The sequence below is a fragment of the Aphelocoma coerulescens genome, chromosome 1A (assembly GCF_041296385.1).
Source record: "Aphelocoma coerulescens isolate FSJ_1873_10779 chromosome 1A, UR_Acoe_1.0, whole genome shotgun sequence".
Lineage (NCBI taxonomy): Eukaryota > Metazoa > Chordata > Aves > Passeriformes > Corvidae > Aphelocoma > Aphelocoma coerulescens.
The window spans coordinates 77,632,181-77,649,119 of record NC_091014.1 but is presented as its reverse complement, the minus strand read 5'-3'; the positions used below and the strand labels follow the sequence as shown (position 1 = coordinate 77,649,119).

Below are 16,939 nucleotides of genomic sequence, written 5' to 3'. Positions count from 1 at the left end.
TTTGGACCCTTGCTTTTCATCAGAACCAAAAGGTCCTAAAGCGGGAAGAAAAAGTGAGCCCTGCCTCAGAAAGTCCCCGTCTGACTGTGCCCGGTCTCCTCAATGCCTGGCAGCGAGCGAGGGCGTGTTGGTCGGCAGCCCACGGCTCTTCCTTGGGACGGAGGAGCCTGGCCAGGGGAGCGGGCAGGATCCAGGGGCTGCGGGCAGCCCAGCGCCTTCCTTCGCCTTTTCCCTGACGCACCGAACGGGCCATCCCTCCCTCCTTCCCTCCCTCCGCTGCCGCAGTGCCCGCCAGGGCAGTGGGAAGGAGCAGGAGGTGCCCCGGAGCCGGGCTGAGGCCCAGGGCAGCCGCGGCTCGGGAGGAGCGGAGCCCATCTGAGTTAGGCGGTCCGAGGGTGGTTTCGGGAGCGGCCAGAAGTTTGGATGCCTCCGGTCATGGTCTGCGCGCATCTGCGCGACCCCGTTTCCCCGTTTCACAAAGCGCCGCCTGCGTGCCCAGACCCGCGGGGGGGGGGAGCCGGCATCTCTGCTGCGATCCCTGGCGGCCAATCGGCCCACTCCGGGCGGCCGGGAGGCCGGGATTCCCGCGGGAGGAGGGGCGGGATGGCCGCAGCATCCCCGAGCCCCGCGCGGGCACGACAGCGCCGGCGGTGCCGGGCTCGGCGCGGGCCCCGCGCGCTCGGGGACACCGCGTCACCGCCCCGCCCCGCGCTCATTGGCCGAGGCCGCTGCCCATCGGCCCGGCCGGCCAATCAGGGCGCGCCCCTCTCGGGGGCGCGGAGGCGCCGCGGCCGCAATAAGACGCGCGGTCCGCCCCCCGCCCGGCCCGGCGGCGGCTGCGGCGCTCCCCGTGAGGCGGCGCGGCTTTAGCCCGGTAATTCCCGGGAGCTTCGGGTCGGGGCGCGGGTAGCGGCCCTGGGGGACGGGGTGGAGCGGCCCTGGGCTCGGGGGGGGCTCTCCCGACGGGGCTGTTCCGGCGCTCCGGGGAGGGATGGCGGTGTTGTCCCCCTGGCAAGCGGCGGCTTCCCGAGGGGGCCGTGGCTGCGAGGCACCGCGTGTGCGCCCGCGGCTGTGTTTGCGTGCCCGGGGCTCTGCTTATGTTTGTGTGCGGGTCGCCGCTCCGCGCTGGCAGCCGCGGGTGTTTGCGCGTGTCCGGGAGGTGCTGCCCTACTTCTGGCCGAGCCTCCGTGCTCGGGGAGGGCTGGGACACGCAGGTGCTCGGCACAGGGACGCCTTATAAAAGGGATGAGCAGGGGAGCTTGTCCCGGCTGGAGCAGGAGCCTTGGAAGTGACCGCCTCTGGTATTAGACCTTAAAATCGTGCTTGGCCGAGAGCTCTGCCGGTGTAAGGTGTTATTCTGAGCACCGCGTGCTGCTCTCCAGTGCTGGGCTCTGGGTTTCTGCTCTATCACAGAGTGAACCGCAGAACGGCTTGGGTTGGAAGGGACCTTAAAGGCTGTCTAGCTCCAACCCCCCTGCCATGGGCAGCGACACCTGCCACTAGACCACGTTGCTCAGGGCTCCAGCCAGCCTGGCCTTGAGCACCTCTAGCGATGGGGCATCTTCAGCTTCTCTGGACAACCTGTTCCAGTGCCTCTGTGCTGGGTGCAGGTCTGCCGTCCGTATCCTCCACGGTGTCCCAGAGCTTTCGGTAAATTTCTGCACACTAGAGCTATGGTAATTGCAGCCTAAACAAATCTTAGGGTGCAAATGATATCCCGGGGCATGTGGGAGACGTGAAACTTTCCCTTGTTGGAAATGCAGGAGCTGTGTGTTGGCATCTTTTTTTGGGAGAAGGCATTTGGTAGCTTTCCCAGTCCATACGAGGGGTATGTGCTCTATTTCTTGAACAGCTTTGAGAGCAAATGGTGGCTGGCATAGCCATTTGCACTTGTGGGCTCTTTCTGTGAGCACTCGATGTTTATTCTTTCCCTGCAGGTAACCAGCCAAGCGTGTGTGGTGGCCTCTGTATAAAGCAGCTCTTGAGTCTGTGCTGGGATTTGTGTAGGTTGTTCCTTTGCTGTAGCAAAGGTGAGTAGGATTATTTCCATGTGTTGCTCTAAGGCTTTCTAGTTTAAATGCTTCCAGAAGTGGACTGATATTTAAACAACCCTGTGACTGCTAGTTCTTTCTAAATTTGTTTGAGAATTGTGCTTCTGCCTAATGTTTTATGTAAGTGAACTGGAGTTTATGGCACCCAGATGATATTTGGTCTTTGTGTAAGTGTATCTTTTACGCTAACTAAATTTTCTTAAGTGTTTTTGGCTAAAAGTGCCAACTAAACTTTTGCAAAGAGGTGCATCACCCCTATTGTTTGGTCTTAATTTGGTTTTGTAAATTATGTAATCTATTCATGTGGATAATAGAATCAGTTAATCTGAGTAATGAGGTATCTGCAGAGATAGAGATTTCTGTGGAGCTGTTTTGTGTGTAGTAGTTCATGCTGTGAACACACTGCAATTTTTTAATTGTATCTGTGGTATGTTCAGGAAAGACCAGTTGCTTTAGGTGGAAATGCTATCAAATCCTTTTGTTATAAACCTAGCATCTTAAAGGGTGTAGTTTAGTTTTATATCTGATGTGCCATGACACCTGAATCCTAGCAGTAGCTGATTTCTTTGCTTAATGTGCATCTGATTGTTTGGAGTGGAAAAAGTGGACCATGCAGGGGATTTTGCCTGAGATGTTCCTTGCCATGCACAAATCTCAGCCTGCCTTTGCCTGAAATAAGACTTCCTTTTGTATTTATCAACTGTCTGTTGTGTGTCAAACAATACCTCCTGATATTCTCTAAAAATCTCAGTCCTCAAAGGCTTTTTAATCCTGAGCTGTGGCTTTAGGCAGAAGTTAGAGCTGAGGAGGTTTTGCATAGTGCCCTTGTGTGATGTATACTCTGTCTTAACGTGGAATTAGAGGCTGCTGTTACAAGCAAGATCAGATTCCTGAGTGTTAATGAATTCAACTTTTCTAGACACTTTTTTTTTTAAGTCTGGAAAAATGAATGCTGGTATTGTGCTGGGTGTTTCCCAAAACCCAGAATGCACGGGCCTATCCCATCCTGCTGACCTAATTCAGGGTCACAGTGGGCCTGAATTTGAGATGCTTGGAGTGTGATTGAAGCAGCTCCAACTGATTTGAGATGATGGGAGCTCCCTTAAGTGTGTTTCTTTTGGAAATCTAGCCCAAGGTTGGGTGTGCAGAAATCAGAGCTCAGTCTCCCACTGTCCATGGTTTTGAGAGCACTTAATATTCATCTGTTGTGCAGCAGTCCCCCCAGTGCAGAGAGTTGTATTTTTGTATTTTTTCCCCTGCTCTTTTCATTGCCATCTAGACTGTGTCTCAGGTCAGAGGGGTCAGGTGGGGCCTTCAGAGTTGCAGTCCTGTGTTAGATGGACCTTTCAGGCATCCCATTATCTGCTAGCAGATCTTTGACCACCTTGGCAGACGCTTGGGTGTGTGGTCAAAATGTCTCTCCCACTGAAGACAATCCAGAGGTGATGCTGCTTGGTCAAGAAGGAGGAGAAAGGTACTGTTTGACTTTATGAATGTGTAGCTGTCTGACTTAATGAGGACAGCAAATAGGCTTTTTGTGCCCACTCCAAAAGTAAAAGCATTAATCCTGGTGCCTAAGAATCTGGCATTGTAATTCACAGACAAGAGAGGAAAAATAGACTTGAAAGTCAGGAAGAGGATGAGATAATCTGTGAGGTCACTTGTGGATTGAGTGAAATGAGGACTCACTAGTTGTACATTGCACTCAGAGTATCTGTGTTGTGACACTTGAGTGTGGAGGAATGATGGAGGAGGTGGCCTGGAGAAAAGATCAAGCATAGACTGGCATAATTAGCAGGACAGGATGGGGATATGAGGAAATTATGCAGAGTGTGACTATGTTGACATCTCCTTTGAGAAAAGCTGATAAGGTTCTGTGTGCTGCCAGTTCCAGTTCTGTGGTGCCACTCTCCAGTTCCTCTGGTTGAGGGCCACAGCTGCTGTCTGTGCCTGAATTCCCTTGGTGCACTGAGGATCTGGACAGCCCTTATGGGCTTGAGCTAAGTGTGGCACCTCAGAGCTCCCCAGGGAGAGAGATCTGCTTCTCTGGGAGCCTGTGATACTGAGTGAAGCTCTGTTTAAGCACTTGAGGGAAACCTGTAGGCTGGAGTAGCTTGTCCAAATCTGCTCCTAATCAATTGTTTAAAGTGGGCTAGTTGCAACAAGCTGGGTGAAGGATGGCACTTTTCCTTCCCACGTCTCCTGGTATGGAATTCCTCCCACTCTTGATTGTAAAATCACACTCAGCAGACACTTGTTTCTTTGGTTGTTTTTATTCTGATAGTTGTTTACTTTTTGCTGCCATATTGCTGTTTGTAATGCATTATCTGTGGGATGTTTGATGTGTCTGTCTCATGTCTTTGTCCAGATGTATCACTATTAGATGCCACACCAGCTGCCATCTGTGCTAAGCTGCAACCAAAATGGCAAAGTATAGGCTCGTTCTCCTGAGACATGGGGAAGGAGCCTGGACCAAGGAGAATCGCTTCTGCAGCTGGGTGGACCAGAAGCTGAGCAGTGATGGGATAAAGGAAGCTCAGAACTGTGGCAAACACCTCAAAGCGCTGGGCTTCGAGTTTGACCTCGTCTTCACCTCTGTGCTGAGCCGCTCCATCCAGACTGCCTGGCTTATCCTGGAAGAGATGGGCCAAGAGTGGGTCCCCATTCAGAGCTCCTGGCGGCTGAATGAGCGTCACTATGGAGCCCTGATCGGGCTCAACAGAGCAGAGATGGCTCTGAATCACGGTGAGGAGCAAGTGAAAATCTGGAGGAGAAGCTACGATGTTACCCCGCCTCCCATCTCTGAATCTCACCCCTACTACGAAGAGATCTACAACGATCGCCGCTATAAATGCAGCGATGTCTCTCAGGATAATCTCCCAAAGGCTGAAAGTCTCAAAGATGTGCTTGATAGACTCCTTCCCTATTGGAATGAAAAGATAGTGCCAGAACTGAAAAGTGGCAAAATGATTCTTATCTCTGCTCATGGGAACAGCAGCAGGGCATTGCTGAAGCATGTGGAAGGTAAGGGTCTTTGTTTTAGCCTTCCGCTCTCCTCTTTACTCAATGGCTTGGAGCTTTGTCTTGTTCTATGGTGTATATTACTTACCTGGGCAAGTTAATAATGTCTGTGGCCTCCAAGGAGAAAGTAAAAAGTTGGTCAAGCAATCAAACTGAGAGATGTGGAAAGGGGAGAGAATTAGTTAGGTTAATGTAATTAAGAAAAGGGCCAGACGCTTTCATTTCATTTCTCACTGTTCATTTAAAACTACTGTATTCTAAACCAACTTTGTGGTTGGTTTAGATAGGCAAAAACTCTGCAGGCTCAAATTATTTTTGGATTTTTTCATCTGCTTTGTCAGGTTTGAAATAATCATCTCTTCACTGAAAAAGCATTGCTGTAACACAGCGGAATAAAAGTGCTTGACTTGGGTTGTGGAAGATGTTCTTGACTGTTACCCTGGTGGGTCACCCTGATAGTTTTTTGCTTAAAAGTTATGTGACAGGGGGTTCTGCAGAGAGTAGGCACTTGCTAAAGCTTGTGGAAATACTGTAGCATATCCCAATATAGAAAATGCATCCCAATAAACAGCCAAGTTGGTAGCTTAGCATAAGGTTTATTTATGACAGAATGGCTTGTGTTGGGAGGTATCTTGTAAAGGCCATCTAGTCCAGTCCCCCTGCAAAGAGTAGGCACATCTTCAACTAGATCAGGTTGTTCAGGGCCCTGTTCAACCTGGCCTTGAATGTTGCCAGGAATGGGATATCTGCTGCCTCTTTGTGCAACATGTTCCAGTGTTTTACCAGCCTCATCATAGAAATTTTCTTTCTTATGTCTAGTCTGAAACTATCTTCTTTTAGATTAAAACCATCCCCCCTTGTCCTATTGCAACAGGCCCTGCTAAAAAGTCTGTTTCCGTCTTTCTTAGAGGCCCTCTGGAACCTTCTCTTCTCCAAGCTGAACAGCCCCAACTCAGCCTTTCCTCACAGGAGATGTGCTCCATCCCTCTGCTCATTTTTGTGGCCCTCCTCTGGTCCTGCCTCCAACAGGTCTTTCCTGGGCTGGAAATCCCAGAACTGGTCTTGAAAAGGACTTATTTGGGACTTAACAATAAAAAAACATCCTTTTCATTGTTAGATTCTTCCCTCCCTTCTTCTTTCATCTCCTGGCTTCCAGACCATCCTAAACTGGAAGTTGAACTATATTAATTTCTTTGTGGGTTGAGCAGAATTTAGTGAGTATATATGCGTGAATGCAGCCTACTACAGTTGTAGTTACAAATATGCACAGACTGGATTGTGTCCACTCAGGTTTTTTCTTAGTTGTAAAATCCTCTGTTCTGTGGCTCTGCCTGCTGAATACTTTTTGCATTTGCCCATGCTGGAACAGTCAGGACATCAGGAGTCAGAAGCCTGGGAAATAAGCAGGTACAAGTGCTTTCTGGAGCTAGGGAGGCTGTGAATCCTGGGCTGCAGATCACTGCTTGGATGAAGGAGGAAGGGCTGGTTCAGTCAGTTCCATGATGTGGTCCGCGTGGTTGTCCACACCGTGTGAAGTGATAAAGGAAAAAGGGGAAGGGGCATCTGCAACTGTGGTGACTCCCCTGCCTCCCAAGAACTGAACCAGTTCCATGAAGCCATGCTGGCCAAGCCCTTTGGGGGTGAGATGATGACAGCTGAATGTAGCTTCCAGCAGAGACCCTGGGCCACCTTCTGTGCAGGCCTGCTCAGGGGCTGGCAGCATCAGGGGCTGGGAAGGGTTACTTTGCATTTAGTATGGCTGAACTTCTTGCTGCATTGAGATCAGAGAGGAACAGTGCTGCAGAACTTTTCTTTGGGACAATTGCTAACTCTGTGTTGCTCTTCCAGGACTGCCCATACTCAGCCAAAGTGTAACAAAGCTATCCTTTGTCTTGCAGTATACCTTGACCCTCCCAGCATATGCTTACATAGGGAAATGTGAGGAATCCTTGGCACAGGATCTAGTTCTGTTGACCAGGGACCATCTGTGGACTACTCCAGCTCCCACATAGGAACCTGCTGGCTCTTCTGCCCTTAATATAGTAGAGATTGGATTTCTGAAGAACTGGCCTGAAGGGTAGCATGAACAGAGCTCAGAGATACCTGGTATTGCAGTCTGCCTTTGTTGTTTTATTTTTGCTTCCCCCCCTGCCTAAATCTAGCTGGATCTAAGAGATTCCTTGTCTGCATTGCTGACTGTCCCTTTCTCTCCTGAAAGGTTGTGAATTGCTCTGCAACCCTGCTAGAGTTGGACCTGATTCAACAGTGCTTAAAGTTTGCCAGTCTACTGTATTTATAGCACCCACTGTGAGATGGGCTGTGTTTTTGTGGATTTTTTTTTTTTTGGAAGCTTAGTGTGTCCTGCACTTGAGTGGCGTTTTCTAAGCCCCTCTAGTTTAGCTGGAGCCTTTTATTTTTTTGTTTGGCATTTTGAAAACTGGGCTCCAAATGCCTCAAGCAGCAATCTTGCATGGCTGCTTGGATGCCTTAGTCATGGTGTTAACTTAATCTTGGAAGATGTAGCTCAAACTTTAAATGGCAGCAAATACGAATGTTTTCATTCTGTTGGTTCTGATGAAACAATTCTAATTGTTTCAGTGCAATTTGATTTTTTTTTTCCTAAAACACTACAGAGTATCCCTTGAAGTTACTATTTCAGGGAGGTATTTTCTTGAAACAGGACTGCAATTCTCTGAATCTCTGTTTTCATTGTTCTGAGTAATTGGTAAAGAGCTGGAAATGTAGTTCTGCTTTCTACTTGCATGCAGTCGTTGGAGCAACAGTATCATGCTCAAAAGGCTTTGATTGTGGGTTTGGGTTTTGTTCTTGTTTTCTCTTTACACAGAATGGACCTTGTTAATGTGTGTGAAATGTCCATAGGATCTGCTATGCTAAATAAACATCCTGGATGCACAGGATCTGTTTGCAGATGATTTTTCTCAGTTCTTTGGGGGAGGATACTTTTCTCTTTATCTAATAACCAGTGCTTCATGTTGGAATCCTCTTGACAGTGTCCTTTTATGAAGACATTTGTGTAACACTTGAGACCACCCTGCCCTGTTTCTGTTGGAGTGCTGATTGGAGACCAAGTCCAATGGACTGCTTTACCAGATAACTGGCAGAAGGATTGATGGGCTGTCCTTTCTTTCTTCCCAGCCATTTAACCCTGGGGACTGGTGTTGAGTACCTCAAAACAGGGCCTTGTGGAAGGCCTGATTCTAGAGTTTCCAACCTGTTGAGAGGTTGTCACCTCTTGCATGTGGTGTGGTGGTCGCTGAGCCTTGTCATGCTCAGGGTTGAAACTGGAGGATAGGAGTTTCCTGGCCTCTTGAAGATACAGATGTTGCACTCCCTGGGCTTGTTGGGTTGTCACAGGGCTGGGACAGATCTCTGGGACTGGGCTTGCAGGCAGTGGTGACTCTGAAAGCCTCCTGCTGGTTTTGTGACCTGGTGGGCAGGGAGAGCAGTGCCCTCAGGATGTTACTTTCTTGCATCACTCTGAGTGTGCAGTTACAGTGTTCCAGTAGTTTACATGTGGAGCTGCACATTGTGGCACCTGGTGTGGATTGTGCTGAGGGCTTCTTAATAGGATTATTTCATTGATTTAGCTGCTTAGCCTTCTTAAGGAAATACTGCTTCTGTGAGTGTGGTGTCTGAGTGCAGTTGCAGGAAACAGCTTGTGACCTAACAACTCAGTGCTCCTGAAATGAGATGGTCTCACTCTCCCTGTCATTTTCCCCAGTCTTTGCTCAGTGCTTCTGCTGCTTATTTCTTGTGAGCTTGTTGGGCCTTACTGCAAGTTACCTTGGCCTGTGTTATGGCCACTGCTGAGCAGTGCTCCTGCAGCATCAGGGCTGCCTCACCAACATTGTCCCCAAACAGGCTGGGGCTGGGCAAGCTCTTGGGAGGGGACGTAGCCAGGAGAGCTGACCCAAACTGACCAAAGGGATATTCCTTACCCCTTATGATGTCTGCTTAGCAGTAAAGGCTAAGGGAAAGGAGGAAGGATGTTTGTAATGGCATTGGAGCAATAGCTCTGCATACTGAAGCCCTAATTAGTGGGAAGTGACTGGACATTGCCGGCCGATGGGAAGTAGAGAATAAATCCTGTGTTTTTCTTTGTTTCTGTGCTTGGCCTCTACTTGTGCTTTAGTAAACTGCCTTTATCTCGACCCACACATTATTTTTTTCATCTTTTCTCCCCACCCATTGTGCTGAGGATGGGAGTGATAGAGCAGCTTGGTGGGCACCTGGTGTCCAGCCAAGGTCAACCCACCACAGTTCTTTTTTGCTGTAGCCCCCTACTACTAAAGCCTGGCTGTGCAAGCGTAATACAGACATAGAAAATCTTGGCAGGCATGAGTGAAACAAATGTAGATGGTATGCTACAACCATGGTTGTAGCCCACCCATCTTTCTTTCCTTAGACTTTGCACAGCAAGATAACATTCTGTCAAGATCAAACACCAGATTCTAACACTCTGCTCCTTTCCCTCCTCTACCCTGTTGAAGTTAGATCTTCAGTCAGCCTGCAGGGAGGGCAGGAAGTGGCTCTGAATATTTAACTTACTAGGCTAAAGCTTTAGTATTTTCATTAAGCATGTGGCAAGGATGCTATGACCTGATTTAGAACTCAATTACAAAGCATCAGTATTAAACAAGCTTTTGTGGCTGAATTTATGCATTTGATCTCGTGTACGATCTTTTATTGGATGAATCATCTGGCCTCAAGTGCAGTTGACATGCAGGGGAGGAGGGGTGTAGTTATTCTCAATAACTCTTGTGGGTGTTGGGTTCCTCTGACCATAAGAATAGAAGGGAGGAACTTGGTAAAAACAGGTGAAAGGGAAGGGGAAGCTGAACCCGCCCTTGTAAAAGTGCTGTAGGTGCTCAAAATCAGTGGGGTTTGTCTCTGCAGGACTTTGCAAGGTACAAATATTTCAAAACTCTCCATGGGCTACCACGTGAAGGTGAATTCTTAAGCTTGCCTGGATGTACTTCCAGTTTGTGTGTTTGGTTACCCAGTTCAGTTAAATGGATGGTAAATGAGCTGGGGAAGAATTCTGAATGTGATTTTTAAAGGTCTTTTTTGTAACAAGTGCTGTACCAAATTATTATAGTGTTCATGTACCTGACTGCTTCCTGCTATACAGCTAAGGGACAATACTCTCAGGATAGAGCAGGGGAGATGTCCACTTGAGGAATGTAGGTGCCTGGTCAGCATTTGATCTGGGGTCCTGAGGAAGTCATCCTGAGTACTTCTGTAGTGTCTGTGGGTTCTCATGACTGTAACTAGGTAGAACTGGGGTTTAAGCCTTCTTGGGTAAAGACTGCTTCCAGCAGTGCAGTACTTCAGCAGTGCTGAGACCCAGGCTTTGGTATTCAACTGGAGGGAAGAGTGTTGCTTCTTCAGTGGTCTTGTTTACCATTGCGCCTTGTAGTCAGCAGTAGAGATCTTGCCCTGATTTCACCCTTCTTCCCTGTGCCATAGGCTGGGTTGTGACTCAGGCCAGCTTGGATGGGGCACAGGAAAAGGTCAGCTGGTTATAATTACAGCACATGGAGTAACTGGATAGCAGTTAGCTCACACTCCAGCCATTGCAACTGCAGGGCTTGATCCCTTTGCTGTCCTCCTGGCCTGCTGGCTGGGGAGTGTTCTGGTGAGCTCTCCCTGCAACCAAAGAGCTTGTGTGACCAGCCTGCTCAGCTTCTTGCTTCCTGAAGAACACAAATGCCATACACAGCAACAGAACACTGTTGTTCCTTTAGGATTTTCATCTGACTTCAGCTTGTGTTTCCAGACTTGTGGCTGTGGGGCAACACTTCTGTATGAGGAAGAGTCCCGAGGAGAAACCATCATGTTTGCTGCTGTGTGTTTATCCTAGACTGCACTGTTTTGCTTCATAAATCAATACTAGTTGACATTGTGGTCACTTTGTGTTCTGTAAAAACAGTAAAATGCATTTCTGAATCCATGTAGCTACAGCTAGTTTTGTTTAATCCATCTCCAGAGGAAACGTTTAAATATCATGTCTCCTGACCACATTATGTGGTTTGCCTAAACTCTCCTGCATGACTTCATCTGCCTTGTGTATATATGCATGGTTTAGTCTGGGAGACTGAATTTAGGAGGTGGGCAGAACACTTCCTAGGCACAGATTCTCTGGGGATGTACGTGATGATGTGGGTGTTGTTAAAATCTAATGTTTAAGAATCCTTGAAATAAGAGCTCAGGCAGCTTGGCTGCTTGTTTTGCAAACAAAAGTCCATGAGAACAGCGCTTGTGCTTGGTGAATGGATGCAGTATTTTTCCCGTTCACTTCTGTGCTGTTTTTAAATTTCAGGTATTCTTTGAGGTTTTTTTTTTCCCCATAGGTCTGATTCTGTGACCTACACCAGGTGAATTATTTGTTCCTTTGTATGCAAGAATTGCTTAAGCTGTCTGAGTGTGACTTGTTTCAATGGACTGATGCTGAATATGTAAAAAGGTCTAGGTTTCTTGTGAGGGTTTGTTTGTGGTGCTCCATGCCCTTCTGAAACTTAGGGCTCACCCAAGTGCTGAGCATAAAGCAAGAATAGGTCACTGCTGAGATTGGGTGCTGGTGTAGTCTCTGGGCAGGGGCATATGATCCTCACCTCATGAGTAGTTCTGTTTTTTCTGACCTGTTGTCACCCCACTGTTGCTGAGTTGCTTGACTCATGTGTGTTTTCCTGTTAATATGCTGGCTCTGCTTTTCTACTTAATGTGAAAATCACTGGTGAATTTATACCCATGTGTCCTGAGGACCATCTGTTTTGTCAGCTGCTCAGGAGGATGTTTGCTGGGTGCACCTAGGTCTAGTTTACATGGTGTCATCACTTTAGAAGCTTGGTTGTGTGCATTTTCCAAGAGTGAATTACTCAAAGCTGCCCTGCTTCACAATAGCAGGCTGCTGCTGTGACCCCAGTGCTTCTAAAAAAGGGAGGGAAAAAGCAATCTTGACGTTCCCAATGACACTAGCTTTCTTTTGCTTGATTTTTTTTCAGGGATAATGTTTTTGCAGTCACTGCTTTTAATGCAACTATTTAGACCTTGTGTGGAAACTTTACTAGGATGTTTGGTCTTGAAATGCACTTGGAGGCTTTGGATGTGTGTTTGATATAAAAATAACCAACAATTTCATTGAGGTGAGAGACCCAGAATGTGTTAATTACACATCAGCATAAAATAAACTTCGTTTCCAGGTACACATTCCTTTAGTTAAGTGGAAAAAAGAAATATGCTCTAAGCTGTACAAATTGATTTTCTGCCTCCTTTTTCTTCCCCTTCCCCTCGTTTGAAAGTGGAAATGAATATGCTGTATGTAGTAATTCTGAGAACAGTACTGTGAACCCTGCTATAAACTTGCTTATGAGAAATCAGATGTGGGTCAAGAGTGATTCTCACACAAGAAGAATTAAGTACTGATTTTTGTGACAGTTTGTGTGAGAAGAGTTGGACAGAAAATTTAAGAGAAAGATTAACCTTGTTATCCCGACTTTTTCAAGAGCCTGTGTTGGCTGCTTAGCAGAGGTTGTTTCATGTTGGAGTAGCACATGTGGACTCTCATCATCTTCTGTGATGTGTGAGTTGGGAAATTATGGGGGGGAACCTATTGTACTCCGTGTCCTGTCTTAAAGGAACAGTGTAGTCTCCAGGGCAATCCCTTCCTGTTTATTTCACATGTGTAGGCTGCAAAAGTGAAGAAACTGTCTTCACCTCGATGGGAATTCTCTCCTTCAGCTGTTCCTAAAGCACTTACCAAGCTGTGGCCTAGCTGGGAATTGACCCTTGAGTGGCTGGTGGTGTTGATGGAGGCTGGAATGTGTCCTTGACTGTTTTAAGACTAATAACCTCAGAAACAAGGCAGTAGGCAATGAGGAAGCTGTAGGTGTAACTCTGTTTTGTTTTTCTTTGGCAGGCATCTCCGATGAGGACATCATCAATGTTACCCTCCCCACTGGTGTGCCCATACTTCTTGAACTTGATGAGAATTTGCACCCTCTGGGCCCTCACCAGTTTCTGGGTGATCAAGAAGCTATCCAAGCTGCCATCAAAAAAGTGGAAGATCAAGGGAAAGTAAAATCTGCTGAGAAGTAAAATCCCACTGTGTAACACAGCTGTGTTCAGTGTGGTAGTAAGTGACGATGTGTGTATGACTGCTAGGTTGCACTGTGTGAATGTCTCAATTTCAAGCACTAAATAATTGGAAGGGACAATTGTTGAGTCTCAGGTTGGTAGTTTAACCCTCTGCCTTTTCAGAAACTGGAATTTAGATAGCAGCGTGAGGTTTTCGATACTGGAAAAGGAAGGAGATGATTCAGGTAATGGAAGCTTGCAGGGCAGTCTGCCCCACATCCACCACTGAGGATGACCCAGTAGAGAAATAAAGGGATGTGTTATTGCCCACAACCAGTCCTAATCTGTTAAGGAGAAAAGCACCAGCTTACTGGACTAAGTCCAAGTTGTTACAGGCACTAAAACTCTCACTGATAAAATGGAACCAGGTAACTCTGTTATCAGCTACGATTCTTCTGTGTCAATAGCCATGTCAGTTTGTTCTTGATGGATTTCCTGCAGTCTTTCAGAACACTTCCAGTTGGACAGCTCTCTGCCTTTGGTATTTTGAGTCTTCTGTGGCCAGTTCATGGTCCAAAGAATTTTGTAGAGATGTTCTCACTGTATTAGAGTTGTCACAGTTGTCTTTTATTACAGTGTATTCTGTTTTTAAGGAATCTAGATGGAATCCCTTTTCCTCCACCATCTTTGCAAAGCCTAGCATCCCTGCATTTTGCTGGCTTGCAGTAATAGGATTTAAGTCAGACTTTAGTCCACGGAAGAAGCACAAAGGTTTTCTGCTCAGTGTTTAAATTATCATGTAGCTCTTGGTGACCTGAGTACCTTTGAAACACTTTGGTAACGTGTACTAGAGGTTTGATCATCCCTTAGTCAAGTTTTTAGGATAATTCCTGCTAACCTCAGCAAAAGTGACGTAGGAAAAATCCCTCTAAGCTTTCCTGAGTTGCAAAGGTATCTTGATAAATGTTCTGCAGTAACATTACTGTGGCATTATCTGTATCACATTCTCCGAAGGGCTGGAAGAGATGCATGAAGCGTGTCAGAAGTGTTGCTGGGTGCAGCTCATTCTGCCGTCCTGCTGCCAAGGAAGGACATTCTGCCATGCCTGGAAGTGTTCTCCTGTAAACCTCTCCTCACAATCATAGCTTGATTCCTGCTGAGTGTGGCCTTGCTGTTGCTTGGCACTGGATTTGCCCAGTTCACCCCGTGCTTGGATGTAGTGTAGCATGTGTGGCAGTCTCATGTTCTCTTTATGTACACAAGCGGCAGGGTAATTCCACTTTTGAAGACTTGCTCTTAATCTTGCCTGCAAATATGAAACTGTTACTAAAGTTTACATCTGAGCCACTGTCTCAACACCTGAGCATCTGATTCTGACCTTGGATATCAACATGGGTGACACCTGTGTGTGTGCTGCTTGAGCTGAATGTGTTCTCAGCATGGCCCAGCTACAAATCTCAATGTTGATGAGAATTTCCTTGATATGATGATAAAGTTTTAAAATCCTAGAGTAGCTGCTGCTTTGCAGTGAGCAGCTCTGTAGCTTGCTTTGTAAGTGTGAGAGGGTGGTTTTTTTTCTTCTGAGGAGAGCAGTGTGACAGTGTGGTGTGCCTCTGACAGTCTTGCTGACGTGTGGAGCAAGACTTTCCAGGTCTGATGCCAGCTCACATTAGAGTAGCACATACTCCATAAAAGACCTCTTGCTAGAAGGTAGTTTCTCATGCATGAATGGTGCTTGGGCTTCTCTATGGTTTTGTTTTTGTAGCCCTTGTGGTAGGAACAAAATTACATGTTTCTCTTTTAAACATCAGGCTGGTAGGTTTCCTCTTTCTTTGTACAAGAAAGACACTTCAGTGTTTTTTGTTTATTTTTTTTTTTCCCCTCTGAAATTCTATTAGCAGCTTCTCTGCTACTTGATTTGATACTGACTTAGTTTCTGGGGTTTTAGTTTTCTGTGCTTAGAGTAACTCTGTGTCTTAGTTGATAGCTTACAAGTGAGTGTTACAGCGTTAGATTGCTAATCAGCAAATGTTCACCTCTGAAAGCCCTGAGAGGGGCCACTGGCACTCAAGTGAATAAATTCTTCCCCAAACATTAAATGATGTGTGAAGCTTAATATCAAGCACATGTTACTGTAGACTCATAAACAAGACCAGCAGAGCCACCTGTTGTGAGTGGGAGCTGTGTGCATCCAGGTGTGTGGGCACTCAGGCCATGTCCACATCCCTTTGGCATTGTGGAATTGTAATGCAGGCCTTCTTCAGGACGTGACACGTGGCTGCAATATACTTGGAAATGAACCCAGCTGAACTGGGAGATAGGCTCTCTCCTCCCCTTCTCTGAGAGAATCCTTGATCTCTTCTGTGGATGGACAGGTGGATGAGGGAATTTAGGGTGCATTAATATTTATTCTTGCAGCTGAATGGGTGAAATTGACTGAAATCATTCTTTGAGAGACATGGACAGGAAGAAGAGAACACCAGTGTGATGTTTTCAGGAGGTGTGTTTCTACAGTGCTGCTTGGGATGTGAGTAATAACTGGGAAGTTTGACTTTGTTTGCTTGGATTGTGGCTCCAAAGTGGTGACAGGATTTTATGTGCACATCTGGCAGCAGTAACACCTCACAAAAGTATCAAATGGAACCAACTGGGGATTTCATTGTGCTCTTTAAGATTATTTTAACGCCTTGCAGTTCTGAGAAACCTTTTAATTAAAATCCTGATTCATAAACCATCTATATTGAAGAGCAGCAACCAACTGCCATCAACAGTGGTGTAAAGATTACTGATCTTCAGGCATAGCTACATCAGAGGGGGAAATAAGAATCTTGCTTTAGAAGTCAGTGGTAGGGAAGCATTTTTCCCTATGTTCGAGTGTGCCTCTAAGTCCTATAAGGTAAATGGTGTTTTTACAGTTAACATAATGGATGTGATTGATTTGGTTGGTTTATGCATTTTTAACTTGTGGTTCAGTAGAAGTAATAGCTCTAGATCCTGTTGAAAATCTTTGTAAATATGGTGGAGCTGGCAGGTTGTTTATAACTCAATAAATTCACCTGAAATTTAATTTGGCTTCAGTCTTTTTTCCCTTCTACTCCCATCTCCTTTGTTTCCTTTTCAGGGCTGATAAGTGAATAAAACTGTCCTTCAGGGTTCCAAAACTCCTCAAGCAGTGGTTTATCACACATCATGCAGTCAATTGGGTTAAAACAGTGTTGGAGCCAACACTTGCTCATGTTTACATGTAAAGAAGTTGGGTTGGAGGGAATAAATACCCCTTCAAAACTATGGGGGCATTTACTTAGGAACAACAAACTTTAGCTCCGGAACAGTGGATCTAAACAAATGCTTACTGATTCCTGTGCCTGCTTTCCCTTTTAGTGAGAAGCATTACTCTATGATGGTGTGCTTAAAGCTGTAGCTTCTGGAGACAAAGCCAACCCCTCCACTCTCCAAAGCACTTGGATGCCAGGCAGAGCTGTAACTGCAATGACAAGCACACGGATCTGCCAGCCTGCTGAGGGCTGCCTCTTACTGCTGCCCTTCACACAGAAAGCCTTGGATGCTGGGATGATGGAGGCAGTGTAAAAGTCCTAAGAAAGGTTGAACATCCAGATAGAAATGGGGAAGACACAGCTGTGGGGCTTAAAAAAAAAAGCATACTAAAGAAACCTTTTAAAACTTGGTCTTGTGATTGTGTTGAGATTGAGTGGGGAATAGAACAGATCTGTCTGAGCCATTTGTGTACTGATGTTTTACCATTTTGCAGT

General features: G+C 46.5%; 1 protein-coding gene across 2 annotated transcripts; it reads left to right on the top strand.

Annotated features, from left to right (window-relative positions):
- The first annotated feature begins 779 nt into the window (after positions 1–779).
- On the top strand, positions 780–16,236 carry BPGM (bisphosphoglycerate mutase). 2 transcript variants are annotated; one of them, XM_069003606.1, is made up of 4 exons: positions 780–874; positions 1,938–2,030; positions 4,420–5,075; positions 13,012–16,236. In XM_069003606.1, exons 3-4 carry the CDS (start codon positions 4,475–4,477, stop codon positions 13,188–13,190), a joined length of 780 nt encoding a protein of 259 aa, XP_068859707.1. In that variant the 5' UTR covers positions 780–874; positions 1,938–2,030; positions 4,420–4,474; the 3' UTR covers positions 13,191–16,236. The 2 variants fall into 2 exon arrangements, with proteins under 2 accessions (XP_068859707.1, XP_068859708.1); XM_069003607.1 differs by lacking the exon at positions 1,938–2,030 and having other exon boundaries at positions 831–874.
- Positions 16,237–16,939: the final 703 nt, after the last annotated feature.

Coding starts and splice junctions, on each gene's coding strand:
- BPGM (XM_069003606.1), top strand. CDS start 4,475: ATGGCAAAGTATAGGCTCGTTCTCCTGAGACATGGGGAAGGAGCCTGG. Junction 5,076..13,011: donor ATTGCTGAAGCATGTGGAAG/GTAAGGGTCTTT, acceptor TTTCTTTGGCAG/GCATCTCCGATGAGGACATC.